The sequence below is a fragment of the Hyperolius riggenbachi genome, chromosome 4 (assembly GCF_040937935.1).
Source record: "Hyperolius riggenbachi isolate aHypRig1 chromosome 4, aHypRig1.pri, whole genome shotgun sequence".
Classification (NCBI taxonomy): Eukaryota; Metazoa; Chordata; class Amphibia; order Anura; family Hyperoliidae; genus Hyperolius; species Hyperolius riggenbachi.
In genome coordinates, this window is record NC_090649.1 from 367,940,261 (window position 1) to 367,965,719 (window position 25,459).

Sequence of the window (25,459 nt, forward strand, 5' to 3'; positions counted from 1 at the left end):
GTGATAGTAAAGTGACTTTGCAGTTTGGACACTCGACTTCCAAAAGGTTCGCCACCACTGTCCTAATCTAATGTCCCACCATTGCTTAGTTCATGTAAACTTGTCTCCACCCACGACCACACCCACATTTTGGTTAATGACCACACACATTTTTCGGCATACCTTCCCATATTTTCCCAGCTCCCCCTCCCACCCTGTTGCCTTCCCTCATGACCCTTTCCTCTTTTCAGATTTCAGTGGCTTCTTTTAACACCATGGCCCATATGCAATTCACTTTTTCACCTGAGTTTTCTCCTAGGTGATAATTTTAAACTTGTCAATAAAATGCTTTTTAAGCAACCAGAAAGCAAGAAAATACTCAAAATAATTTGATAGTACCTTTTCACCTTCATTTTGGTACTTTATTAGTTGAAAAGTGCTGGAAAGTTATTTTAAATTGAAGATTAAAAATTATCTCCTAGGAGAAAACTCAGGTGAAAAAGTAAATTGCATATGGCCCCATGTCCCTGCCACACAGCACTGGTGATGTCTGTAGTCCTGGTGAGAGGTTTTCCTGCCATTTCTCTTCTCCCACCAGGCTCTCTGTCTTTGCATCTACCTCTTTATCCCCCCTCCTCCTATGCATCCTCCTCTTTCATATGTCCCCCTTTTCTGACTATCCTCAGAGGAGCTCACAATCTAAGTGCCACACTCATAGTCTAATGTCCTACTATAATATTATAGTGTATTTATAGTATAGAGTACAGAGTTTCATAACGGTTAGCTGTGTCCACATCTTGATGACTCCCTTTCCCCCAAAATGTTTTTTTTTGGGGTGGGGTCTGTAAATAATCAGCACTGGGTGTCAAATTCCCAAGGTATGCCACTGTGGGTGGGATGCACTTCATTCAGGCAGCGTCATGGAAAGTCCGCCCCTAATGATATGTGCAAATTGTATCCTCAGTTTCCTGTTCTTAGCTGACAAACTTGTCACCTGTCGTGGTCACTATTGATGTAGCTCATCAAAGGAGACTGTTGAAAACAAAGGCTGAGGCAGTGCTAAGGTGTTTTACTATGAACATTGGCAGAACCAACAGGTTATTTAGAGGCTGGCCAAAGAGGAACCAAAAAAAATGTCTATCTGTCACCAAAAGACAGTAAAGCATTCCTTAAGGTGCCCATTAAAGGGGCACTATGGCGAAACATTGTAACATTTAAAATATGTGCAAACACATACAAATAAGAAGTACGTTTATTCCAGAGTAAAATGAGCCATAAATTATTTTTCTACTATATTGCTGTCACTTACAGTAGGTAGAAGAAATATGACAGAAGCGACAGGTTTTGGACTAGTCCACCTCCTCATGGGGCATTCTCAGGGATTTATTTATTTTCAAAAGCTTTGTGAATGGCAGTTGTTCTGACCAACTGCCAAAGAACTGTGTAGCGAGCAGGGAAGCTGGCCAGCATAATTGCTTAAATCCTTTTTAGGGAATATCTTTATAAAAAAATAAAAGCTTTGCTGAGAATGCCCTATGAAGAGATAGACTAGTCCAAAACCTGTTGTAAGATTTCTACTACCTACTTTAAGTGGCAGCAACATAGGAGAAAAGTAATTTATGGCTCATTTTACTCTGGAAAAAATGTACTTCTCGTTTGTCTGTGTTTGCACATATTTTACATTTTAAAATTTTTCGCCATAGTGCCCCTTTAATGGTACAATTGTTTCACCAAATGCGTTATTTCGATGCAATTTTTACGATCAAATTATGTAGAAAATTTGTAATTTATGAAGTCACTCGATAAGGAACAATTCTTTGGTTTATTGCTAAATAGCATAAAATCGATCCAAAAGTTGGATTTTATTACGAACTTGAAGAAAGAATTGTTTAGTAAATATGAACAATCGATAATTGCCCTCCTATTAGTTACGATCGTTCAAAATGCATTGAAAGATAGCATTTAATGAAAAATTTTACCATTAGTGGGCACCTTTAACTGAATACTATTTTAATGTTATTTGTATCAAGATAGATCCTAAAACGTAAAGCTTATTTCTCATTTAACAATGTAAAGTACTTTATTCCAAATGAATGGAGTTTCAGATTAAATAGAGAGGCCACATTGCAATTCACCTTTTCTCCTAAGTTTTATCTTAAGTGATATTTTCATATCTTGGCCCATATGCGATTCACTTTTTCTCGTTGAGTTCTCTCCTAGAACATTTTTTCGAACTTGTCAATAAAATGCATTTTTAATTACCACCAAGCAAAACAATAATATTCAAAATCATTTTAATAGTACTTTTCCACATAGTTTTTGGTACTTTCCTCATTATAAAGTGCTTAAAAGTTATTTTAAATCCAAGATGAAAAATTATCTCTTAGGAAAAAAAGTTAATTGCACATGGCCCCTTGTATTGAAGTGCCTTTTAAACGTCCAACTAGCAAGAAAATACTCAAAATAACTTTGATAGTACTTTTTCTCAAGCTTTTGGGCACTTTTTCAATTATAAAATGCTTAAAAGTTATTTTAAAGAGAATGTAAAAATTATCTCCTTGGAGATAGCTCAGGAGAAAAATGTCAATTGCATATGGGCCAGAATTACATTTTTTTTAAATGGGTGAAGTAAAGCCAGGACAACGTCAGCATTGTAACTAATGTCAATGCGAAGTATGGGACCTGTAATTGCAGTGCCTTGCACTATATATTGCAATTTATTTTGTTTTATAAATGTCAGACACTATCCTATATAATAAAACCGCAGGTGTCCCTGCGTCATCAGTGTCCGTGTGTCCGTGTGTTTTTCCTACTGCGGATCAGTATGTGCACAGCATGGACAGCCTGGGACAGGAGCAGGATGTTCCAGGGGGCCAGCCGGGTGGGCGGGTGTGCGCGTGCACGTGGAGGGCGATTGTGCGGGCATGCACGCTGGCATGTGGCGGCGTTGACTAGAGCCTGTTTTTAAACGGGCTAAGGTCACTAGTAATGAATAATCCACACAATAACGGGACCTGGTACCAGGAATGTTATAATGTCACCATCTAGTTATCTATAATTTCAACTTGTGCATGCTTTCAAAGTGTGACTGACCTTGTCAGACATAATGAAATACATTTTTGCTGTTTACTAAGCCAAGCATCGGAAGAGGCGCATCGGAGGGGGCCACTTTCTCTTCATTATCTTTTCACCTCTATGGAGGATGGTAACCTTGCGGGCACACTTGGGTGCCATGTATAAGGCTCCCCCTTTTTTCTTCAAGAGTGCGACCACATGTACAGAGACCCAGATACCCAAGTGCAGTCAGTTGTACGCTCCATCTGCCTTATTGGTTGGTTGCCCCTTTTGCAACCTTATTTTGTTAGTACCAATTCTTGATCTGCTTACAATTTATTACAATCTAACATACTACACCATCTGGGCTCATGTTGTCACTGTGTGTTTACAGCCTAAGTGCAGTAGTTTCCTAAAAATTAGGTGGTTCCAGGTCTGGATTTACCTCACAGGAGCCTATAGACACATATGTACTGGCACTTAAGAATTTGCCACCCATGAAGCTACAAACCCCTGACAAACTGGACTACAAGTGTGCTGGCTGTCCCAGCTTCTCCTTTACTGCACATGCCCATCATAGGTAGCAACAGGTGCCCCTTAGTATTTGGTAGCCAAAAGTTCCCTCAATATTATGTAGCTAGAGGTGCCCCCAAATATTAGTTAGCTGGATGAACCTCAATTAAGTATCTAGATGTGCCCCTGACTGAAGGGAGATCTTGTCATTGGAATGCTGAGAGCAGGGTGAGTAACCGCTCATTTACACACTCATCAGGACTCTACAAACGGAAGGAGGGAGGGAGGCACTCAGGGAGGGGAGTAAGCCGCCTCTCTATCATCAGGCGCCTATAGGCACATGCCTACAGTGCCTTATGGTAAATCCAGCCCTGGGTGGTTATGCAACTCTAAAATACAATCTTTATGTCTTTAAAGCAAATGTTATTTTTTTAGATACCTATATAAACACAGTCCTGCGTCACAAGATTATCCCTGCTATGAGGATGAGCACTACAGAATCGCCTATGATGATTATACAGTTACTTACCCAGATCAGCCTTCTAACTCCTGGTTTGTGGTGTTCAGGTAAATACTTTGCCATAGTGTAACTTTTCACCTAATTCACAGAAAAAAATGTTCTACTTGTAAGAAATACACCTTGTGATTTTTTTTTTTTTATTATTTTTTTTTAAGGGAAGTGTTCCATGTCCCAGGAGATATGCTAATAGTACCCAAGATATACACCAGCATTCCAGTCTGTGCATTGCATGTCATAAATAATGATACACTAGAGGAAATACCCTGGGTGTTCAAGAAAGTGGCACCCAATATGTATACCAAAAACAAGGTGAGTGATCAGCAGAATTTCCTATCTAGCATGTTGTTCAGCTGTTTGCCTGAATCCAGATTTGTGTAATGCTGGACTGATCCACTGCAACAGGAGTTTCACAGCAGATCGTTGCTGAGTAATAAAAGCTGCTTTGCTGGTACGGATGAGCTCAAACTATCGTCAGTCATTTTTGGATCGAAATGTGCATTGTTGCCTGACTCCAAATTTTCATAAAAATATAATCGAATTTTGTCAATATGCACATTTTCACAAAAATAACAAATGTCTTGAAAATACCCCTTGACTCCAAAATGTCTGCCTGTAGCCAGTACTTCCATGTCTTAGCATGGGCACCTATGCCGTCACCTAAATTTCCCCCAGCACTTCCAGCAATCTATTTCCATGCTCTGTCCTGGTCACTACCTCCATCACTACCCTTTAAAACACCTCCAGCAACACATCAGTATTGTAATGCAGAGAAATGCAGCCTGGCCTCATGGGCGTCCACACGTCTGGCAAATTGGGGCGCCTGCCTCCCCCAGGCTGCCTGCTGCCCCCCCCCCCCTGGCCGAATCAGTGCCGGCTCCCCTCGGTAACCCCCCACCCGACTCAGCGCAGTGAAGGGCGAGCATCAGGCACAGCAGCGGAGAAGGGGGGACGTCTCCCCCCCTTCCCTCACCTTGGGGCTCCCCCTTACTCGCTCCCCCCTCCATAATTTAGCGGCAGGCGCAGCGGAACAGAACACTTCCTCTATTCCATGCACGTGAGGAAGGCTCTGTGCCCAGCTGGTCTGGTCTAGTCAGTGACGTCAGACCAGCGACACACAGATCTCCCTCTTGCTCAGGCAATAGAGGAAGTGTTGCGCTCTACTGGCGACCGCTTAATTATGGAGGGGGAGTCGGAGCGAGGAAGGGTGAGCCCCAAGGTGAGGGAAGGGGGGGAGACGTCCCCCCTTCCCGCCACTGTCACTACCTTACCTGGTGGGCTCCTGTCACTACCTAAACTGGGGGAGTCCTTGTCACTACCTAAACTGGGGGGAGTCCCTGTCACTACCTAAACATCAGGGTCCCTGTCACTACCTAAACTGGGGGGTCCCTGTCACTACCTAAACTGTGGGGTCCCTGTCACTACCTAAACTAGAGGGTCCATGTCACTACCTGAACTGGGGGGTCCCTGTCACTACCTGAACGGGTGAGGCTCCTGTCACTACCTAAACTGGGGGGTCCCTGTCACTACCTAAACTGGAGGGCTTTTGTCACTACCTGAACTGGGGGTCCCTGTCACTACCTGAACTGGGGGCCCTGTCACTACCTAAACTGTGGGGTCCCTGTCACTACCTGAACTGGGGGGCTTCTGTCACTACCTAAACTGTGGAGTCCCTGTCACTACCTGAATTCGGGGGCTCCAGTCACTAACTAAACTAGGAGGCATCTGTCACTACCTAAACTGGGGGGGGGGGGGGGGCGGTCACTTCCTAAACTGGAAGCCCTGTCACTACCTAAACTGGAGGGCACCTGTCACTACCTAAACTATCCAGGCCAGCCAGCTCAGCATCACCGCCAGCCAGCCCAGCATCACCACCAGCCAGGTCAGCCCAGCATCACGGCCAGCCCTGCATCACCGCCCGTCAGGCCACAACATCACTGCCAGGCCTTTCGGTCCACAGATCATCCCCAAGCTAGCCAAAAACAGTATTGCCAGGCCAGCCAAGCACAGCAGCCAGTAGAAGAGAATTCAGAAGCCAGGTGAGAGGTGTCTACCATATTAAGGGGGCATTCTGCCTATTTATGTGAAATGCTGTCTATTTATGTGCCTCATGACTGCTGAATTTGTCTTGTTGGGGGCCTCATGATTGCTGAATTTGTCTTGTTGGGGGCCTCATGATTTGTTGGGGGCCTCATGATTGCTGAATTTGTCTTGTTGGGGCCTCATGATTGCTGAATTTGTCTTGTTGGGGGTCTCATGATTGTTGAATTTGTCTTGTTGGGGGCCTCATGATTGCTGAATTTGTCTTGTTGGGGGCCTCATGATTGCTGAATTTGTCTTGTTGGGGGCCTCATGATTGCTGAATTTGTCTTGTTAGGGGTCTGCGCTAACAAGACTAACTCAGCTTCAAGCTTCAATACTAACAACCATTATAGATAGATAGCCAAACGGATAACTATCTGAAACTAAATCTATATAGTCTGCTGCCGATTTATTAACCACCCTGGCGTTCTATTAAGATCGCCAGGGCGGCTGCGGGAGGGTTTTTTTTATTTAAAAAAAAACTATTTCATGCAGCCAACTGCATGAAAGCCCACTAGAGGGCGCTCCGGATGCGTTTTTCTAAACGCCTCCGGCGACCAGAAGTAACAAGGAAGGTTGCAATGAGCAGCCTTCCTTGTTTCACTTACCTTGTCGCCATGGCTTTTTATTTCATGCAAATCGGCCCAGCAGGGCCTGAGCGGCAGCCTCCAGCGGTAATGGACGAGCTGAGCTCGTCCATACCGCCCGGCTGGTTAAATTGTAGATCACTGCACCATGGACCCCATCCCTATGTAAACTGCTAGACTGGTTAATTTATTAGAGTGCTAGAATGGTACCACCAGCGTCAATAATAGCAGTCATATATTAACTACTTTCTGACCGAGCGAGTGTGAATCTACGTCAAGCAGGGGGCGCTGCGGTCCTGACAGGATGTAAACTCTACGTCCCATTGACCGCGCGCCCCTGCCCGTCTCCGCCGCTCGGTCCGCTCTGCCCCGCCGCTCGTTGCTGCCCTGCCGCCTCTGTGACGGCAGAGCACTGTGAGCCGGGCAGGAGCCGTTTTCATTGGCTCCTGACCCTGTCATTCATGTAAGCCGCTCTCATTGGCTTACATGGAGTGACAGGGTCAGGAGCCAATGAAAGCGGCTCCTGACCGGCGCACAGCGCTCTGCCGTCATAGCGACGGCAGAGAGAGCAGCATGCGGCGGGGACAGAGTGGCGTGTTCGTCGGGAGCGGTGGATCATTGCGGCGATTCGTCGGGAAGCGGCGATTTACGGGACCAGCACCCTCTGGTCCTTAAGGGGGCAGAGGGTGCTGGTCCAGAAAGGGTTAAGCTAGGTTGTGTGAGGTGTGTGTGGCTCGGAAAGCAAATCAGACATGTTGGGAATAATTGATTTGACAGTAAATCGGCCAGAAAATCTCATAGTGTGTACCCAGAATTAAAGAAGCAGAAATGAGATGTAAGGTCTGGAGGAGCCTTAGAGAGAAGCCACACCAGTCTGGGAATGCTCAGATTCCATGACGTATAACTGACAATAACATACTAATTGTCGTCTCCACTTTTTGCAGAACAGATCCACAGCAAATAGGAAAATGAGACTTATGCTACGTACACACTTGCAATAACGATTGTTTACAAGGAACGATAGTTACCAGACAAACAATATTGTAACGATTGGAATGCAATGATGCAATGCAGCGATCATCATACACATATTAACGATCGTTCTTGCAGAAAAGAATGATCAGAGGGAAATGTTGCGTACATATTTATATAAAATAAAAAAAAAAAACAATCAAACATGGGGTTACAATAGAAAAGATTATATGATAGTAAACGTGCAAACAAAGTTTGTTTGAAATTTATAATGTAACAATCGTTACGGGCCGCGCTACACAGGAAGTACGGAAGCTGGGCAAAATCCAACGCAGGCGCATTGGCCCTTCTAACGATCGTGCTCGGCAGATAATTGTACACACTATAGTTTTGTAATGATTGTCGTTCAATATGATCCATCCTGTTGTGTTGCAGCATTCTGTAACCATTGTTACTTGGAATGTCACACTACATTGTAACTTCTATGTACTGTTCACAGTGCATGCAGTGCGTTGCCGTGGAACAGGCGGGTTAACCGTTACTGTGAAACATAGTTTTCATGGACTATATATTTCACTGCATGCAAGGCAACAAATTGCTAATGTGTGGCGCCACCCTTTCCATTATGTTGTGTTTCGGCTATAACAGGAAACGCAATGCCCACTGTGAACTTAGCCTTACATTATACAACTTTGCATGCATTGTCTGCTCTGGACAAAATGCATATGATACTAATAGGTGTGCTTCCTGCCTTTAAACCTTGCAAGCAAAGGGTTTCACCAAGCCCTGTGAAGAATGCGTAACACATATCGCCTCATGTAATCAGACAATTAGATGATTATTTAGCCACTTAAGGACCGGGGCTGTTCTCTGCGATCTGTGCTGCGTGGGCTCTCCAGCCCGCAGCACAGATCGTGTGCAAGGCAGGGCGATCAGACTTCCCCCCTTTTTTCCCGCTAGGGGGATGACCTGCTGGGGGGGTCTGATTGCTGCCGTTCCGTGTGGCCGAGCGGGGGGGGGGGTGCTCCTCAAAGCCCCCTTCTGCACCACGATTCCTCCCTCCCTCTCCTTCCCTCCCTACCTCTTCCTCCCTGGGCGGCACAGGACGGCGATGCGTCCTGCGCAGCCTCTGATAGGCTTCAGCCTATCACACGGCGGCGATCCCCGGCCAATCAGAGGCCGGGGATCGCCAAACTTCTTTACGGCGCTGCTACGCAGCAGCGCCGTATTGATGTAAACAGCGGGGATTTCTTCCCCGCGTGTTTACAATTAGCCTGCGAGCCGCGATTGGAGGCTCGCAGGCTATTCACGGAGTCACCCTCCGTGAACTGACATGGAATGGCCGCTCGTTTCCATGTAAAACCACAAACGACCAACCGCCGCCTATCGGCGTAAGCTGGTCGTTAAGTGGTTAAGGAATTTGTTTCTTGAGCCCTGAGTAGGATGTCTAGGGAGTCAAAAACTTTTTAACCTGTGTCTAATACCTTATCTAGCTGTGTACATGCAGTCATTAGAACAATGGTGAGAGAGAAGACAACGTTTTTCTCTATGGACCCTGCCTCTGCTCTGTATCATGCTGTGTACATTTGCCAGGTGCTGCCCTCTAATTGCTCCCTAATTACAGCCAACCTGAAGCCAGTGCTGCACATTGCTGCATACAAGATCCAGCCCTGCATGCATCAGGGAAATATTCCTTGATTGTTCCGTGTACACTACAGTATGAGACACAACTTTCCTCCGTGTGTTTTCCAGAAAGGATATACTTTTGTAGCAGAAGCACATACTGGTGAATTTGCTGTGCCACCTGGAAAATGGAGACTTCGACTTATTGGGGCATGTCAACCTTTACCATCACTATCCCGTGACACAATAAACAATTCTTTCTCTTTGAGGGAAATCAGAGACTATTATATACCTCACAACAAAAACATCATGTTTAGGTAAGTGCAAACTGAAACAGTATTGACTAGCATTTTGAACTCTTGCTACTTTATTTTTTCCCTTATTTTTAAATTAACTTTTGTTTCACAGTAACTGTGTTGAGAGAAATACATGTGTGATCTTAAAACCCATGCTATGGGTCAATGATCCAAAATACATTAGAGGCAGAGGATAAGCATGACAACCAGATATCTGGACAATCTCTTATTAAAAAGATTTCTGAATCCATTATAAGTCCACCGCATGCTATCATTACCATCTCCATCTGGGCACTGGATGTGATGAAGGTCCTATTTCCATGACACTGAGCATTGGACAAGGTTGCTATACAAAGAAAGGGGGAGAGGGGGTTTGCTGCCCCCCTTGCATATTACTGCTGAACGTTATGGCTTATGTTGTCTAGTTTTGCTCAGAGTGGAGGAGCACCTTCATTTGTGTGTTCTGAATTGGTTTGAGAATACCAGCTTGCAAGGGATAGAACAGATTAATAATATTTTGTGAGTCCACTTTTTTATTTAGAAAAATACATTTTCTAAAAGATGTCCAGCTATCCCAAACATTAATAATGCATTTGTTAGTGCAAAGCCCTATTACTTAACTGTTTAACTACTACTTTTAGACCACCTACTGTGCTGCCCATAATTATTCATACCCTTGGCAAATTTTGACTTAAAGGGATACTGTAGGGGGGTCAGGGGAAAATTAGTTGAACTTACCCGGGGCTTCTAACGGTCCCCTGCAGACATCCTGTGTTGGCGCAGCTATTCACCGATGCTCCGGCCCCGCCTCCGGTTCACTTCTGGAATTTCAGACTTTAAAGTCTGAAAACCACTGTGCCTGCGTTGTCGTGTCCTCGATCCCGCTGATGTCATCAAGAGCACACAGCGCAGGCCCAGTATGGTCTGTGTCTGCGCAGTACACTCCTGGTGACATCAGCGGGAGCGAGGACACGGGCGTGCAGGCGCAGTGGTTTTCTGACTTTAAAGTCAGAAATTCCAGAAGTGAACTGGAGGCGGGGCCGGAGCATCGGTGAGTGGCTGCGCCAACACAGGATGTCTGCGGGGGACCATTAGAAGACCCGAGTAAATTCAGCTTATTTTTTCCCGACCCCCTACAGTATCCCTTTAAAGTTACTTGTTACTTGTTCAACCAGCAAGTCATTTTTGATGGGGAATGACATAGCTATCTCCCAAAAGATAATAATACGATGTACAAGAGGCATTATTGTGGGGGGAAAAAATTCTCAGCTTTTATTTACATTTGAGCAAAAAGTGTCCAGTCCAAAATTATTCATACCCTTCTCAATAATCAATAGAAAAGCTTTTATTGGCTATTACAGCAATCAAACACTTCCTATAATTGCAGTCAAGCTTTTTGCATGTCTCCACAGGTATTTTTGCCTATTCATCTTTAGCAATGAGCTCCAAATCTTTCAGGTTGGAGGGTCTTCTTGCCATCACCCTGATCTTTAGCTCCCTCCACAGATTGTTAATTGGATTCAAGTCAGGACTCTGGTTGGGCCACTCCAAAAAATTAATGTTGCTGTCTGGGCACCTTTAGAATTGACAAAATTAGCTGCATGCTTGTTTCTGGTGTAATTCAGACACCACTGCAGCCAAATAGATCAGCAGGGCTGCCAAAAAACTGGTATTGTTTAAAAGGTATAAATATAGCAGCCTCCATATCACTCTTCCCTTAAGGGGGGGACTTATGCCTGGTACAAAACATGCAATTTCCCGTCAGATAGATGGGTCAAATAGATAATTTCCAACAGGTCTGATCTGATTTTCGATCTTTTTTTCTGATCAATTTTGTATAGAAGTGATTGTAAAATTGATCAGAAAAACGACCAGAAAACAGATTGGATCTGTTCTGTCAGAAATTATCTATTAAACCCATCTAACTGATGGGAAATTGCATGGTGTGTACCAGGCATTATGCTAGATACACACGATGCAATTTTCTGACAGATTTACTGTCAGATAGATTATTTCCAACATGTCCGATCTGATTTTTTTTATCGATTTTAGGTTCACTTACTATGAAAAATCGTTAAAAAAAATTAATCAGGAATCAGATTGGACATGTTAGAAATAATCAATCTGACAGTAAATCTGTCAGAAAATTGCTTTGTGTGTACCTAGCATTAGATGCTTTTTTTTTTGCATTGAAGGACATTTAAGGCTAAAATTACTAGGTTATTCCCAGTGATATTGATCCAGGGATTTTATCTGATTGCTGTCTGGAGTTGGAAAGGATTTTTATTTCCCTTTTAGAGTTAATTGGCCCAAGGGTGCAGGCTAGTGGTGTACCTTTTTCTGGTTGAACTCAAAGCATGTATGTCTTTTTTTTCAACTCATTATGTAACTACGTCTTAGAGCATGGGTACATTTCTGTGTTGAAAAAAGGATCAGAGAAAACAACTGCTTTAAAAAGAATCCCTCAGAATTTTGCATGACTCCATTCATGCACTACTTCAGTTCACCATGGTGATGCATGACATTAAATGATAATGGATCCTAAGAGTTCAACTAGTGAAAACAAAGAGACACACGAACGCCGGAAGCCCGCTATTGCGTAATATTGTAAAACAATGGATCAAGGGATATAACATCTGAGTGTATACTCACAAACGTGGGTTGCTCTCAGAGGCAACCACTCATATGCGCATGTGGCGAAGTATCGTCCCCACTCGGCCTTGGGTAACAGTTAGAACTACTGGGCACTGACTATGATGCAGACTACATTTCAATATTAGAACATGTGGATGAATGAAATTCTCCTCCTTGGGAATGCAAGTATTAATATTTGTGAAAAGTAATAATAAGGAGGAACTGAGCATATAGTGATCACATATACTGTATAATTAGGATTCTTTCCCACTAGCAGCCTTTTGGGATGCGATTCCAATCACTATCACACTGCAAACAGCTAGGTACTTACTTAACTAATAGAAACCATGTTGAGATGTTTGTATTAGTGCAATGCGTTTGCAACATGATTTTTCCTGATTGCAATTACAGTGCTGCATGTTTCTTGCACTCAATATACACTGGACAATAACATCCCCAGCCTAGCAGAGGAACTTAACAACTTCTTTGCTAGATTTGAAAAAGACAACAATCGGCCTCCAGTCAACTTTGGGCCCACTACAGACTCACAGCCATTAATCCTTCACATACATGAAGTGCAGCAAGCACTCACAAATATCAACACCAGGAAAGCTGCAGGTCCTGATGGTGTGCAAGGACGTGTGCTCCAGGCCTGTGCTGGTCAACTAGCGAAAGTTTTTACACAAATATTCAACCTCTCTCTGTCCTTGGGAGTAGTTCCATCATGCCTTAAATCTACAACCATTGTGCCAGTCCCAAAAAATCCTAGGATAACCTGTCTTAATGATTATCGACCAGTTGCTCTAACCCCTGTCATCGCCAAGTGCTTTGAACGACTGGTAGCCACACACGTCAAGGCCTCCATCCCAGCAAATCTAGTTCAACACCAGTTTGCTTACCGAACAAATAGATCAACTGAGGATGCCATCTGTGTAGCTCTCCATGCTGCCCTCTCACACCTGGAAAAGCCCAACTCCTATGTTAGGATGCTCTTTGTTGACTACAGCTCAGCATTTAACACCATTGTACCTAGCCAGCTGACCAACAAACTCCATGCACTAGGTCTTGCTCCCTCCATATGTACTTGGTTATTGGACTTCCTTACTAATCGCTCTCAAACTGTCAGACTAGGAAAACAGACATCCTCCACCCTTACCCTGAGCACTGGCGTGCCACAGGGCTGTGTATTAAGCCCTCTCCTCTATGCACTTTTCACCCATGACTGCCAGCCTATCCATACCTCAAACGTAATTGTTAAGTTTGCAGATGATACGACTGTCATTGGGCTTATATCAGACAATGAGGAAGCTGCATACAGAGAAGAAGTTAGGAACCTGACTGCATGGTGCGACATTAACAACCTGTTATTAAATACAAAGAAGACCAAAGAAATTATTCTGGACTTTAGGACCACCAAAAAGACTACTCACCTACCGCTAATGATCAATGCAGAGGCTGTGGAGAGAGTTTCCAGCTTCAAATTTTTGGGAGTCACCATCGCAGAGAACCTGTCCTGGGCTGACAATGCTTTAGCTCTAACTGGCAAAGCACAACAACGCCTCTACTTTCTGAGAAAACTAAGGAGCGCTAACCTCCCACAGAAGCTGCTGGTTAATTTCTACAGATGCACTATAGAAAGCGTTGTGACCAATTGCATGACGGCCTGGTACAACAGCTGCACGAAGGCTACTAGAGAAGCCCTGCAGCGAGTTGTTAAAACAGCAGAAGCCATTATTGGCACTGAGCTACCATCACTGGAACTTTTGTATAATACTCGCAGCTTGAGAAGGGCCAAAAACATTATCAAAGACAACACTCACCCTGGAAATGCCTTGTTTGAGCTCCTTCCATCAGGTAAACGTTTTAGATCAACCCGCACACACACAAACAGACTGAAAGACAGCTTTTTCCCATCCGCCATAAACTTGATAAACTCTGAATCCTCTCTGAAATAATTAACACTGTGTACAAATTGTTTAAACATCTGTAATACCTGGCATACTTGTATAATTTCTTCTCTTCCTTGTTACTATCACTATGTTCCCTATATGCACCGTGGGGTTGTCATGAAAAGTAATTTCGTTGTGTTACACAATGACAATAAAGTGAATTGAATTGAATTGAATTGCACTTGAGCTTCTATACAAAGTATAGGAGCACAGTAAAAACATATAGCAATTACACCGCTATGCAATTTTTATTTTGCAATTTGACAGTAAAAATATTTTTACGGCCAGGTTTTCTTTCTCCCATTGGAAACCCCTAATATCCCGCTGTTGCTCCATACACTCTACATATCTGACGAAAATTGCGGCAGAATCACTGTAAGGAAAAATTGCAGAAAAGCAACTGATTTGCAGCACAATTGTGTTTGCTATCACGTTTCTCAGTGGAAGAAAAAGCCCTTAGCATTTACCTTCATTGAAAACTGCTGGTTGAAATGATCAATAATTCCAAAGACAAATATGCTGAGATCAAAGGTGAAGTGAGTTGACATTATGACCTTCCTTACTGAACCTATCTAATGAATCTTTTACGCTTGCAGTAAAAGTTGCCGTCTGCAAAGAAATTGAGCGCCCCATATCCTACTGTCATACAGTTTTCACTAAACATTTGTCAACATGTTTTTTGTTGATGTATGCTTTTTGTTGTTGTTGTTGAATGCACGCTACAAACAGTGTTTTTAAAATCATTGCAGTAGCTTTCAATCCAAATTACTCATATATATCACTGTAGGTTGTGTCTTAGGTGTTCTATATGAATAGATTTATACAAGAAAGCTGTTAGCTTAGACCAGATAGTTATGCTACTGCTCATTTTTATCTTTCAGAAAAAATGTCAGCATATAAGTTATTCATCCTTTTACGTACTGAACCGTAAATCTTGTCAGAATTTGTCAGAAGGACTCTGGCCTGTTCTTCCTTTGTGAATTAATGAATTCTTTCTTCTGCTTTTGTGATAAAGGTATGCTGTGAAAGCTGCAGCAGAGCATACTGCAACTGTTCATGTTCAGACCTCCAAGTCAGATGTATTTATCAAGATCCAGATCTTTGATCATGACGAAGAAGTTGTAAGTGCCACTGGCAAAGGTCAAGCATTGGTTCCTGCTTTTTCTTTCCTGCCCAATGAAAGACCTTTAAGTTCTTATTGTGAGTATTTTTACAAGATCATCTTTTTGTAGACAAGTACATATTATGCACATAAAATATATTTTTCTGTTGTCATTATTTCTCTGCTCTAAAATCCTTAACCACTTCAGGACCACAGTCTTTTCGCCCCTTAAGGACCAGAGCCTTTTTCTCCATTCAGACCACTGCAGCTTTCACGGTTTATTGCTCGGTCATACAACCTACCACCTAAATGAATTTTACCTCCTTTTCTTGTCACTAATACAGCTTTCTTTTGATGCTATTTGATTGCTGCTGCGAGTTTTACTTTTTATTATATTCATCAAAAAAGACATGAATTTTGTCAAAAAAATGACTTTTTTAACTTTCTGTGCTGACATTTTTCAAATAAAGTAAAATTTCCTATACATTTGAGCGCGAAAGTTATTCTGCTACATGTCTTTGATAAAAAAAAAAACATTCAGTGTATATTTATTGGATTGGGTAAAAGTTATAGCGTTTACAAACTATGGTGCCAAAAGTGAATTTTCCCATTTTCAAGCATCTCTGACTTTTCTGCGCACCTGTCATGTTTCATGAGGGGCTAAAATTCCAGGATAGTACAAATACCCCCCAAATGACCCCATTTTGGAAAGAAGACATCCCAAAGTATTCAGTGAGAGGCATGGTGAGTTCATAGAAGATTTTATTTTTTGTCACAAGTTAGCGGAAAATGACAGTTTGTGACAAAAAAAAAAAAAAAAAAAGTTTCCATTTCTTCTAACTTGCGACAAAAAAAAATGAAATCTGCCACAGACTCACTATGCTCCTCTCTGAATACCTTGAAGTGTCTACTTTCCAGAATGGGGTCATTTGTGGGGTGTGTTTACTGTCCTGGCATTTGGGGGGTGCCTAATTGTAAGCACCCCTGTAAAGCCTAAAGATGCTCATTGGACTTTGGGCCCCTTAGCGCAGTTAGGCCGCAAAAAAGTGCCACACATGTGGTATTGCCGTACTCAGGAAAAGTAGTATAATGTGTTTTGGGGTGTATTTTTACACATACACATGCTGGGTGGGAGAAATATCTCCGTAAATGACAATTTTTTTATTTTTTTTACACACAATTGTCTATTTATAGAGATATTTCTCCCACTCAGCATGGGTATGTGGAAAAATACACCCCAAAACACATTATACTACTTCTCCTGAGTACGGCGATACCACATGTGTGGCACTTTTTTGCACCCTAACTGCGCTAAGGGGCCCAAAGTCCAATGAGTACCTTTAGGATTTCACAGGTCATTTTGAGAAATTTCGTTTCAAGACTACTCCTCACGGTTTAGGGCCCCTAAAATGCCAGGACAGTATAGGAACCCCACAAATTACCCCATTTTAGAAAGAAGACACCCCAAGGTATTCCGTTAGATGTATGGTGAGTTCATAGAAGATTTTTTTTTTTTGTCACAAGTTAGCGGAAATTGATTTTAATTGTTTTTTTTCACAAAGTGTCATTTTCCGCTAACTTGTGACAAAAAATAAAATCTTCTATGAACTCGCCATTCTCCTAACGGAATACCTTGGGGTGTCTTCTTTCTAAAATGGAGTCATTTGTGGGGTTCCTATACTGCCCTGGTATTTTAGGGGCCCTAAACCGTGAGGAGTAGTCTTGAAACCAAATGTGGCAAAATGACCTGTGAAATCCTAAAGGTACTCATTGGACTTTGGGCCCCTTAGCGCACTTAGGGTGCAAAAAAGTGCCACACATGTGGTACCGCCGTACTCAGGAGAAGTAGTATAATGTGTTTTGGGGTGTATTTTTACACATACCCATGCTGGGTGGGAGAAATATCTCTGTAAATGACAATTATTTGATTTTTTTTACACACAATTGTCCATTTACAGAGAGATTTCTCCCACCCAGCATGGGTATGTATAAAAATACACCCCAAAACACATTATACTACTTCTTCTGAGTACGGCGATACCACATGTGTGACACTTTTTTGCAACCTAGGTGCGCTAAGGGGCCTAACGTCCTATTCACAGGTCATTTTGAGGCATTTGGATTCTAGACTACTCCTCACGGTTTAGGGCCCCTAAAATGCCAGGGCAGTATAGGAACCCCACAAGTGACCCCATTTTAGAAAGAAGACACCCCAAGGTATTCTGTTAGGAGTATGGTGAGTTCATAGAAGATTTTTTTTTTGTCACAAGTTAGCGGAAAATGACACTTTGTGAAAAAAAAAAACAATACATATCAATTTCCGCTAACTTGTGACAAAAAATAAAATCTTCTATGAACTCATCATACACCTAAAAGAATACCTTGGGGTGTCTTCTTTCTAAAATGGGGTCACTTGTGGGGTTCCTATACTGCCCTGGCATTTTAGGGGCCCTAAACCGTGAGGAGTAGTCTTGAACCCAAATGTCTCAAAATGACCTGTGAAATCCTAAAGGTACTCATTGGACTTTGGGCCCCTTAGCACAGTTAGGCTGCAAAAAAGTGTCACACATGTGGTATCGCCGTACTCAGAAGAAGTAGTATAATGTGTTTTGTGGTGTATTTTTACATATAACCATGCTGGGTGGGAGAAATATCTCTGTAAATGACACATTTTTTTATTTGTTTTACACACAATTGTCCATTTACAGAGAGATTTCTCCCACCCAGCATGGGTATGTGTAAAAATACACCACAAAACACATTATACTACTTCTCCTGAGTATGGCGATACCACATGTGTGACACTTTTTTGCAGCCTAGGTGCGCTAAGGGGCCCAACGTCCTATTCACAGGTCATTTTGAGGCATTTGTTTTCTAGACTACTCCTCACGGTTTAGGGCCCCTAAAATGCCAGGGCAGTATAGGAACCCCACAAGTGACCCCATTTTAGAAAGAAGACACCCCAAGGTATTCCGTTAGGGGTATGGTGAGTTCATAGAAGATTTTATTTTTTCTCACAAGTTAGTGAAAAATGACACTTTGTGAAAAAAACAATAACAATCCAATTTCCGCTAACTTTTGACAAAAAATAAAATATTCTATGAACCCATCATACACCTAACAGAATACCTTGGGGTGTCTTCTTTCTAAAATGGGGTCACTTGTGGGGTTCCTATACTGCCCTGGCATTTTACGGGCCCAAAACTGTGAGTAGTCTGGAAACCAAATTTCTCAAAATGACTGTTCAGGGGTATAAGCATCTGCAAATTTTGATGACAGGTGGTCTATGAGGGGGCAAATTTTGTGGAATCGGTCATAAGCAGGGTGGCCTCTTAGATGACAGGATGTATTGGGCCTGATCTGATGGATAGGAGTGCTAGGGGGGTGACAGGAGGTGATTGATGGGTGTCTCAGGGGGCGGTTAGAGGGGAAAATAGATGCAATCAATGCACTGGGGAGGTGATCGGAAGGGGGTCTGAGGGGGATCTGAGGGTTTGGCCGAGTGATCAGGAGCCCACACGGGGCAAATTAGGGCCTGATCTGATGGGTAGGTGTGCTAGGGGGTGACAGGAGGTGATTGATGGGTGTCTCAAGGTGTGATTAGAGGGGGGAAATAGATGCAAGCAATGCACTGGCGAGGTGATCAGGGCTGGGGTCTGAGGGCGTTCTGAGGTGTGGGCGGGTGATTGGGTGCCCGCAAGGGGCAGATTAGGGTCTAATCTGATGGGTAACAGTGACAGGTGGTGATAGGGGGTGATTGATGGGTAATTAGTGGGTATTTAGAGGAGAGAATAGATGTAAACAATGGATTTGGGAGGTGATCTGATGTCGGATCTGCGGGCGATCTATTGGTGTGGGTGGGTGATCAGATTGTCCGCAAGGGGCAGGTTAGGGGCTGATTGATGGGTGGCAGTGACAGGGGGTGATTGATGGGTGGCAGTGACAGGGGGTGATTGATGGGTGATTGACAGGTGATCAGTGGGTTATTACCCGGAATAACAGATGTAAATATTGCACGGGCGAATTGATAAGGGGGGGGTCTGAGGGCAATCTGAGCGTGTGGGCAGGTGATTGGGTGCCCGCAAGGGGCAGATTAGGGTCTAATCTGATGGGTAACAGTGACAGGTGGTGATAGGGGGTGATTGATGGGTAATTAGTGGGTGTTTAGAGGAGAGAATAGATGTAAACAATGGATTTGGGAGGTGATCTGATGTCGGATCTGCGGGCGATCTATTGGTGTGGGGGGGTGATCAGATTGCCCGCAAGGGGCAGGTTAGGGGCTGATTGATGGGTGGCAGTGACAGGGGGTGATTGATGGGTGGCAGTGACAGGGGGTGATTGATGGGTGATTGACAGGTGATCAGTGGGTTATTACCCGGAATAACAGATGTAAATATTGCACGGGCGAATTGATAAGGGGGGGGTCTGAGGGCAATCTGAGCGTGTGGGCAGGTGATTGGGTGCCCGCAAGGGGCAGATTAGGGTCTAATCTGATGGGTAACAGTGACAGGTGGTGATAGGGGGTGATTGATGGGTAATTAGTGGGTGTTTAGAGGAGAGAATAGATGTAAACAATGGATTTGGGAGGTGATCTGATGTCGGATCTGCGGGCGATCTATTGGTGTGGGGGGGTGATCAGATTGCCCGCAAGGGGCAGATCAGGGGCTGATTGATGGGTGGCAGTGACAGGGGGTGATTGACGGGTGATTGACAGGTGATTGACAGGTGATTGACAGGTGATCAGGGGGGATAGATGCATACAGTACACGGGGGGGGGGGGTCTGGGGAGAATCTGAGGGGTGGGGGGGTGATCAGGAGGGAGTAGGGGGCAGATTAGGGACTTAAAAAAAAAATAGCGTTGACAGATAGTGACAGGGAGTGATTGATGGGTGATTAGGAGGGTGACTGGGTGCAAACAGTGGTCTGGGGGGTGGGCAGGGGGGGGTCTGAGGGGTGCTGTGGGCGATCAGGGGGCAGGGGGGGGGGAAATCAGTGTGTTTGGTGCAGACTAGGGTGGCTGCAGCCTGCCCTGGTGGTCCCTCGGACACTGGGACCACCAGGGCAGGAGGCAGCCAGTATAATAGGCTTTGTATACATTACAAAGCCTATTATACACTGTTGCAGCGGCGATCCGGATGCCAGTAACCCGCCGGCGCTTCCGAACGGCCGGCGGGTTACGGCGAACGGGGGGCGGAGCCAGTCCCCGGCGGCTGATCGCGTCACGAATGACGCGATCGCCGCATAGCCACTCCCGCAGCCGCCCCCGCCGATGGGCGTATTGCGGTCGTTTGGGCCCGGACTTTGCCGCCGCCCATCGGCTGGGGGCGGTCGTTAAGTGGTTAAAGAGACTCTGTAACAAATTTTTCAGCCTTAGTTCTTCTATCCTATAAGTTCCTATGCCTGTTCTAATCTGCTCTGGCTTACTGCAGTCTTTCCTAACTGCACTGTCTCTGTAATAAATCAATGTATCTTTCCTCTGTCCTGTTTGTCGGGCTAAAGCTTGATTGTGTGGAATGTGCAGGGCTGCTTGTGATTGGTAGAAGCGATACACACCCTCTGCAGGCCCCCTGCATACTCTGAATGACTCATACACTATGCTTAGCTGAGCCTATTAGAAGCTGGTTAGTTTGTTTGTAAACACTGCCTAAAACTGTTAATTACAAGCCAGGATTGCAGCAGAGAGTGGCAGAAACAGCACAGAGGGGCACAGGAGAACATAAGGAATAGAATGGTATGCTTTTTATTGTAAGAATATTAGAGTACAGATTCTCTTTAAGATAAAACAACATATTTACTCACATAAAAGCAAGCCACATTTTTGCATTTTGGAGTGATTTGGAAACACGCTGACAAACCACATTTTAATAAAGCAAATACTTATACTATGTTAAACAGTATAATGCAGCATTATTAAATGTATGAATATTGTGAGTAAGGCAATGGATAGACATTCCTTCATTTAACGTCATTGGCTATACTGTATTTACATATTGGCAAAGAGACTGGTTCATGGATTTTGTTTTACATTCCCATCCTTTTCTCATGCTGAAATCTAATAATAATAATAGTATTAGCATGGGAGGGGAGGGGTGGTTGTGGGATTATGGGGTGGGGAGGATAAAATGGACAATGTAGGAGTGTGGTGAGGATTTAAAGCGAACCTGTACTGAGTAAAATCATTTAAAATAAACACATAAGGTAACTTCAAATGAACATTACATAGCTACCTTGCCATCAGTTGCTCTCAGAAGCGCACCATTTTCTTCTGACAATGATCCCTTCCAGTTCTGACAACATTTTGTCAGAACTGAAATATATCAGTTGCTGTCAGTTACAGCTGAGAGAAGAACTGATGTGTCCATGTTTCCCTATGGCTCAAGTGGGCGATATTACAGTTTAACTGTGTGCTGACCAGGAAGCTGTTATGGGGTAATGGCCATTTTCAAAATGGAGGACGGAGAATTCCATTGATCACAGTGGACATACAGGACACAGGAGAGGAAAAACAGATTGAAGAGTAGACTACACAGCAGGTAAGTATGACTTGTGTATGATTATTTTGACTTTTAATTTTCAGTACAGGTTTTCTTTAAGATTATATTCACCTTCAGGAGCACATACTGATGGGAATGGCTCATTGTTTTTGTAGAGCACCACACAATTGACTGGGCTGTAGAACATACAAAGCAAAATATAATTGATGCTTTATTTATTATTTATTTATTTATTGTATTTATAAAGCACCAACATATTACGCAGCGCTGGACATTTAGGTTACAGACAATATTTAGGGGTGACATACAGCTTTGACCAAACATCAACCTTGCTGTTAGCTACTCTATACATAGACTTCATATGTTGGTGCTAATGTATGACCCTCACAACTTTGACATGATCATAAATGTCTGACTTGTCGAATAAATCAAATTTGTCATTTGACCCAAGGGTATCTACAAAGATCAGTGTTAGCCTATAACCATATAATAATGTAGGATTCAGGATGCAGCGAGTTCTCAGAATTCCTCACCACTCCAGTGTAAGTAACCATAAGCAGCCTGTCATACTGTACATGTCTATATGTCTGTCCTACCCAGTACTTTCAGACATTGTGGTTGCATATTCCTCATTTCAACACTGATGTATTGCAAATCCTTACCAGTTAATATCCATTATTTTATAACCTAAAACAGCCAACAAAAGCCAGGCCTTACAGAGTGCAACAAAGAAAGGGAGGATTGGATCTGGTGGCAGTCAAAAAAATAATAAAGCTTTATCAAGACCTGGAAGTACAGCTGATTCGCAACATAATGGAGACAATGAAAGCCTTGAAGAGAAAACACCCAGTCCTCATCCGGTAAGAGTAGATTACTGCCTGCCTCTCGGAATAAAACAGGGGGAAAGGTCTGGGGTTTCCAGGCAATAGATCTCAGCACTATATAACTGTGAGGGCCCATTTCCACTTGCGCAGAAACCGTGCCAAATGCGCAGAGTTTCCCCACAGGCAAATCGCGTGGGGAAACTCTGCCATAGAGAACAATGGCACCGCCGGCCGAATCGCTTGCGTTAGCGATTCGGCCGGAATTTCGTGCGTGGCAAGGCTCATGGGATTCGTCAGCAAAACCGCAGATCCGGAAGTGCCGCCACGCGTCTCGCAGATGCGTGCACCTGCAGTGGAAACGGGCCCTAAAGCCCTGGAGTCAGTTTTAGTGACATCTAGCAGGGCACTGGACATTGATTTATAGGATTTTAAGTTATTTTAAACACACAATAGCATACTTTGATTATATACATTGCATTCTTAAAAAGGGAGATTTCAAGTGTCCATTTCCACTAATGAGAAAGTTTTAAAGCATTTACACGTGTTTCATTAATTCACCATACCACTGTTAGCGAAACGTGGTTGGATGTGATAATGGCTTCTGAAAATGAATATGAGCCTTGAAATGGACTCACATAATAAGATTCCAACATTAGATTCTACATAATAGACATACACCTTTTTCTAGTTATGACTATGATTGTTTTGAAATGTGATAAAAAAAAATGCAAATGAAAATATACCTTCCAGAATTACCTCTTCTGTTTGCTCAGTAAAGATAAAGTGTGAAACTGGGCCCATAGATTCTATTGAATATTTATTTAATATACAGTAGTACTACATGGACTAGAAGCCAATAAATCATCTGTTAACTGCTTTATTCAAATATCCACTTCTAAGGAAGTAAAAGTGTTTGGGAATTCATTGAGATAATGAAAGCATAAAGGGGAAAACTGAGGAGGGTTTGGATTTTTCCATTTAAAATAATACCAGTTGCCTGACTCTCCTGCTGATCCTATGTCTCTAATACTTTTAGCCACAGCCCCTGAACAAGCATGCACATCAAGTGCTCTGACTGAAGTCAGACTGGATTAGCTGCATGCTTGTTTCAGATGTGATTCAGCCACTACTGCAGCCAAAGAGATCAGCAGGACTGCCAAGCAACTGGTATTGTTTAAAAGGAAACATCCATATCCCTCTGAGTTTAGGTTACCTTTAAATATTGAAGTAAAGACAGTCAGGTGTCTATACTCAATCAGTTCTATGAGGAATGCATTATACGTAGGGCCACTTGTGGTTGTATGCAGTTGGCCAAAATTATATAATTTATTTTCATTTTTGTCTTATTTATTTATTTGGGTTAGTATGAAAACATTGTTTCCCACTTCCCTTATTAAAACATAAAGAAATATTACAAAATTATTTTAATGATTTTTATTTGTACAATCTTAGAGACTAGTTAAGTACATGGCGTAACAAGAAGCTTGCAAAACCTGTCCTTCACACTAGAGAAAATAATAGATATACTTTTTACTATGTGTTAATAAGTCAGCATGGTCTCACTCCTATATAACCTTTTAGGCTAGTTTTACATATCGTGCAGTGCGATCCTCCTGCAGAAGGAGAGCGCGGAACATGACCATCTTACCGCACTATTCCACTCAAGCGTATTACCTTGTGGCAGTGTGCACTGGCATGGTAATATGCGTAACTGTGTCACCATAGACTTGCATTGCTGCATAATCCATGTGGTAGGCATGGATCATGCAGCAATGACTTGCAGCAACCTTACATCGATTTTGCTACTTTTTTTGCACCACATGGCCATAGTGTGTAATGGCCCATAATCACGGGCTACAATTGTCGCCGCAACACGCGGCGCGCGAGTGTTGCGGCGACAGGTCGCCTGTGAGTATGAGGCGTTGCACGGGCGTGCACCCCGAACCATCGCTGCTGTCGCCAGGCGATTGGCGCGGTCAATCGCCTGGCGACAGTTGCCGCCGCAACTCCGCCACAACTGTCGCTAGTCCGCGTGAGCATGCGGACTAGCGACAGCAACCTCCATAAAGAACACGGAGCCTCCGGCGGGGGTAGGAGGAACGTCGGCGACAGCTTCTGTCGCACCGCTGGTCCTTCTTCCGCGTGTGTACGCGGAGGGACGTGGCGACGAGCTATCGCCGAACTGTCGCGCACACGCTCCCGTGTGCTAGCGACAGAGAAGAAAAGTTGCCCGTGAGTATGGGGCATAAGTCACCATAGACTTGCATTGCAGCCCAGCTGTGGCATGAAAGAGTACCGCAATATGATGCAGCGCAGTAAGTATGAAAGTAGCCTTAAGGTGAATTGCATTCTAGCCTCTCATTTATACTACTCTTATAATTAGATGGATTGATTGTATGAGTAACATTTTTTGCTCTTGCTATATCTCAGAATTCAGTTTTGGTAGTGTAGTATGCTATGTACATCAGAGACCTACCATTTATCAAATCCGTTCTTAAATTGAAATGTCTTCTGTTTTCCTACCCTCTTTTTTTTAAAAACATTCAATATACAGTACTTTGTTTTTTATTCATCATCATTGAATGTATGTTGTATATTATTCTGTATATTAATTTAGTAAAATTGATGTGCGGAGTGAAACTTTTTTTGCATATACTGTACCTGGCAAATCTCACCTTGGTCATAGACTAAAGTGAGTGTTCCTAAAATTTAGCAATTTGTCATTTAGCAATCGTGCAGTTGTACTGACATGCACGTATCCACGTAACATACTGCTTCTGGCTATGCTGACCGCATGTGGACTGTTAAGTGTGGACCTTGCGTGGCACTGTCT

General features: G+C 43.4%; 1 protein-coding gene across 3 annotated transcripts in view; it reads left to right on the plus strand.

Moving 5' to 3' along the window:
* ADGB (androglobin) overlaps positions 1-25,459 on the plus strand; it is a 480,816-nt gene that overhangs the window by 380,937 nt on the left and 74,420 nt on the right. For 2 of the 3 annotated variants that reach the window (XM_068231985.1, XM_068231986.1), the window contains exons 24-28: positions 3,982-4,113; positions 4,222-4,375; positions 9,457-9,644; positions 15,222-15,406; positions 22,499-22,662. In XM_068231985.1, the coding sequence (XP_068088086.1) occupies positions 3,982-4,113; positions 4,222-4,375; positions 9,457-9,644; positions 15,222-15,406; positions 22,499-22,662 (823 nt within the window). The remainder of the gene's footprint in view (positions 1-3,981; positions 4,114-4,221; positions 4,376-9,456; positions 9,645-15,221; positions 15,407-22,498; positions 22,663-25,459) is intronic. The other variant, XM_068231987.1, reaches the window with a different exon arrangement.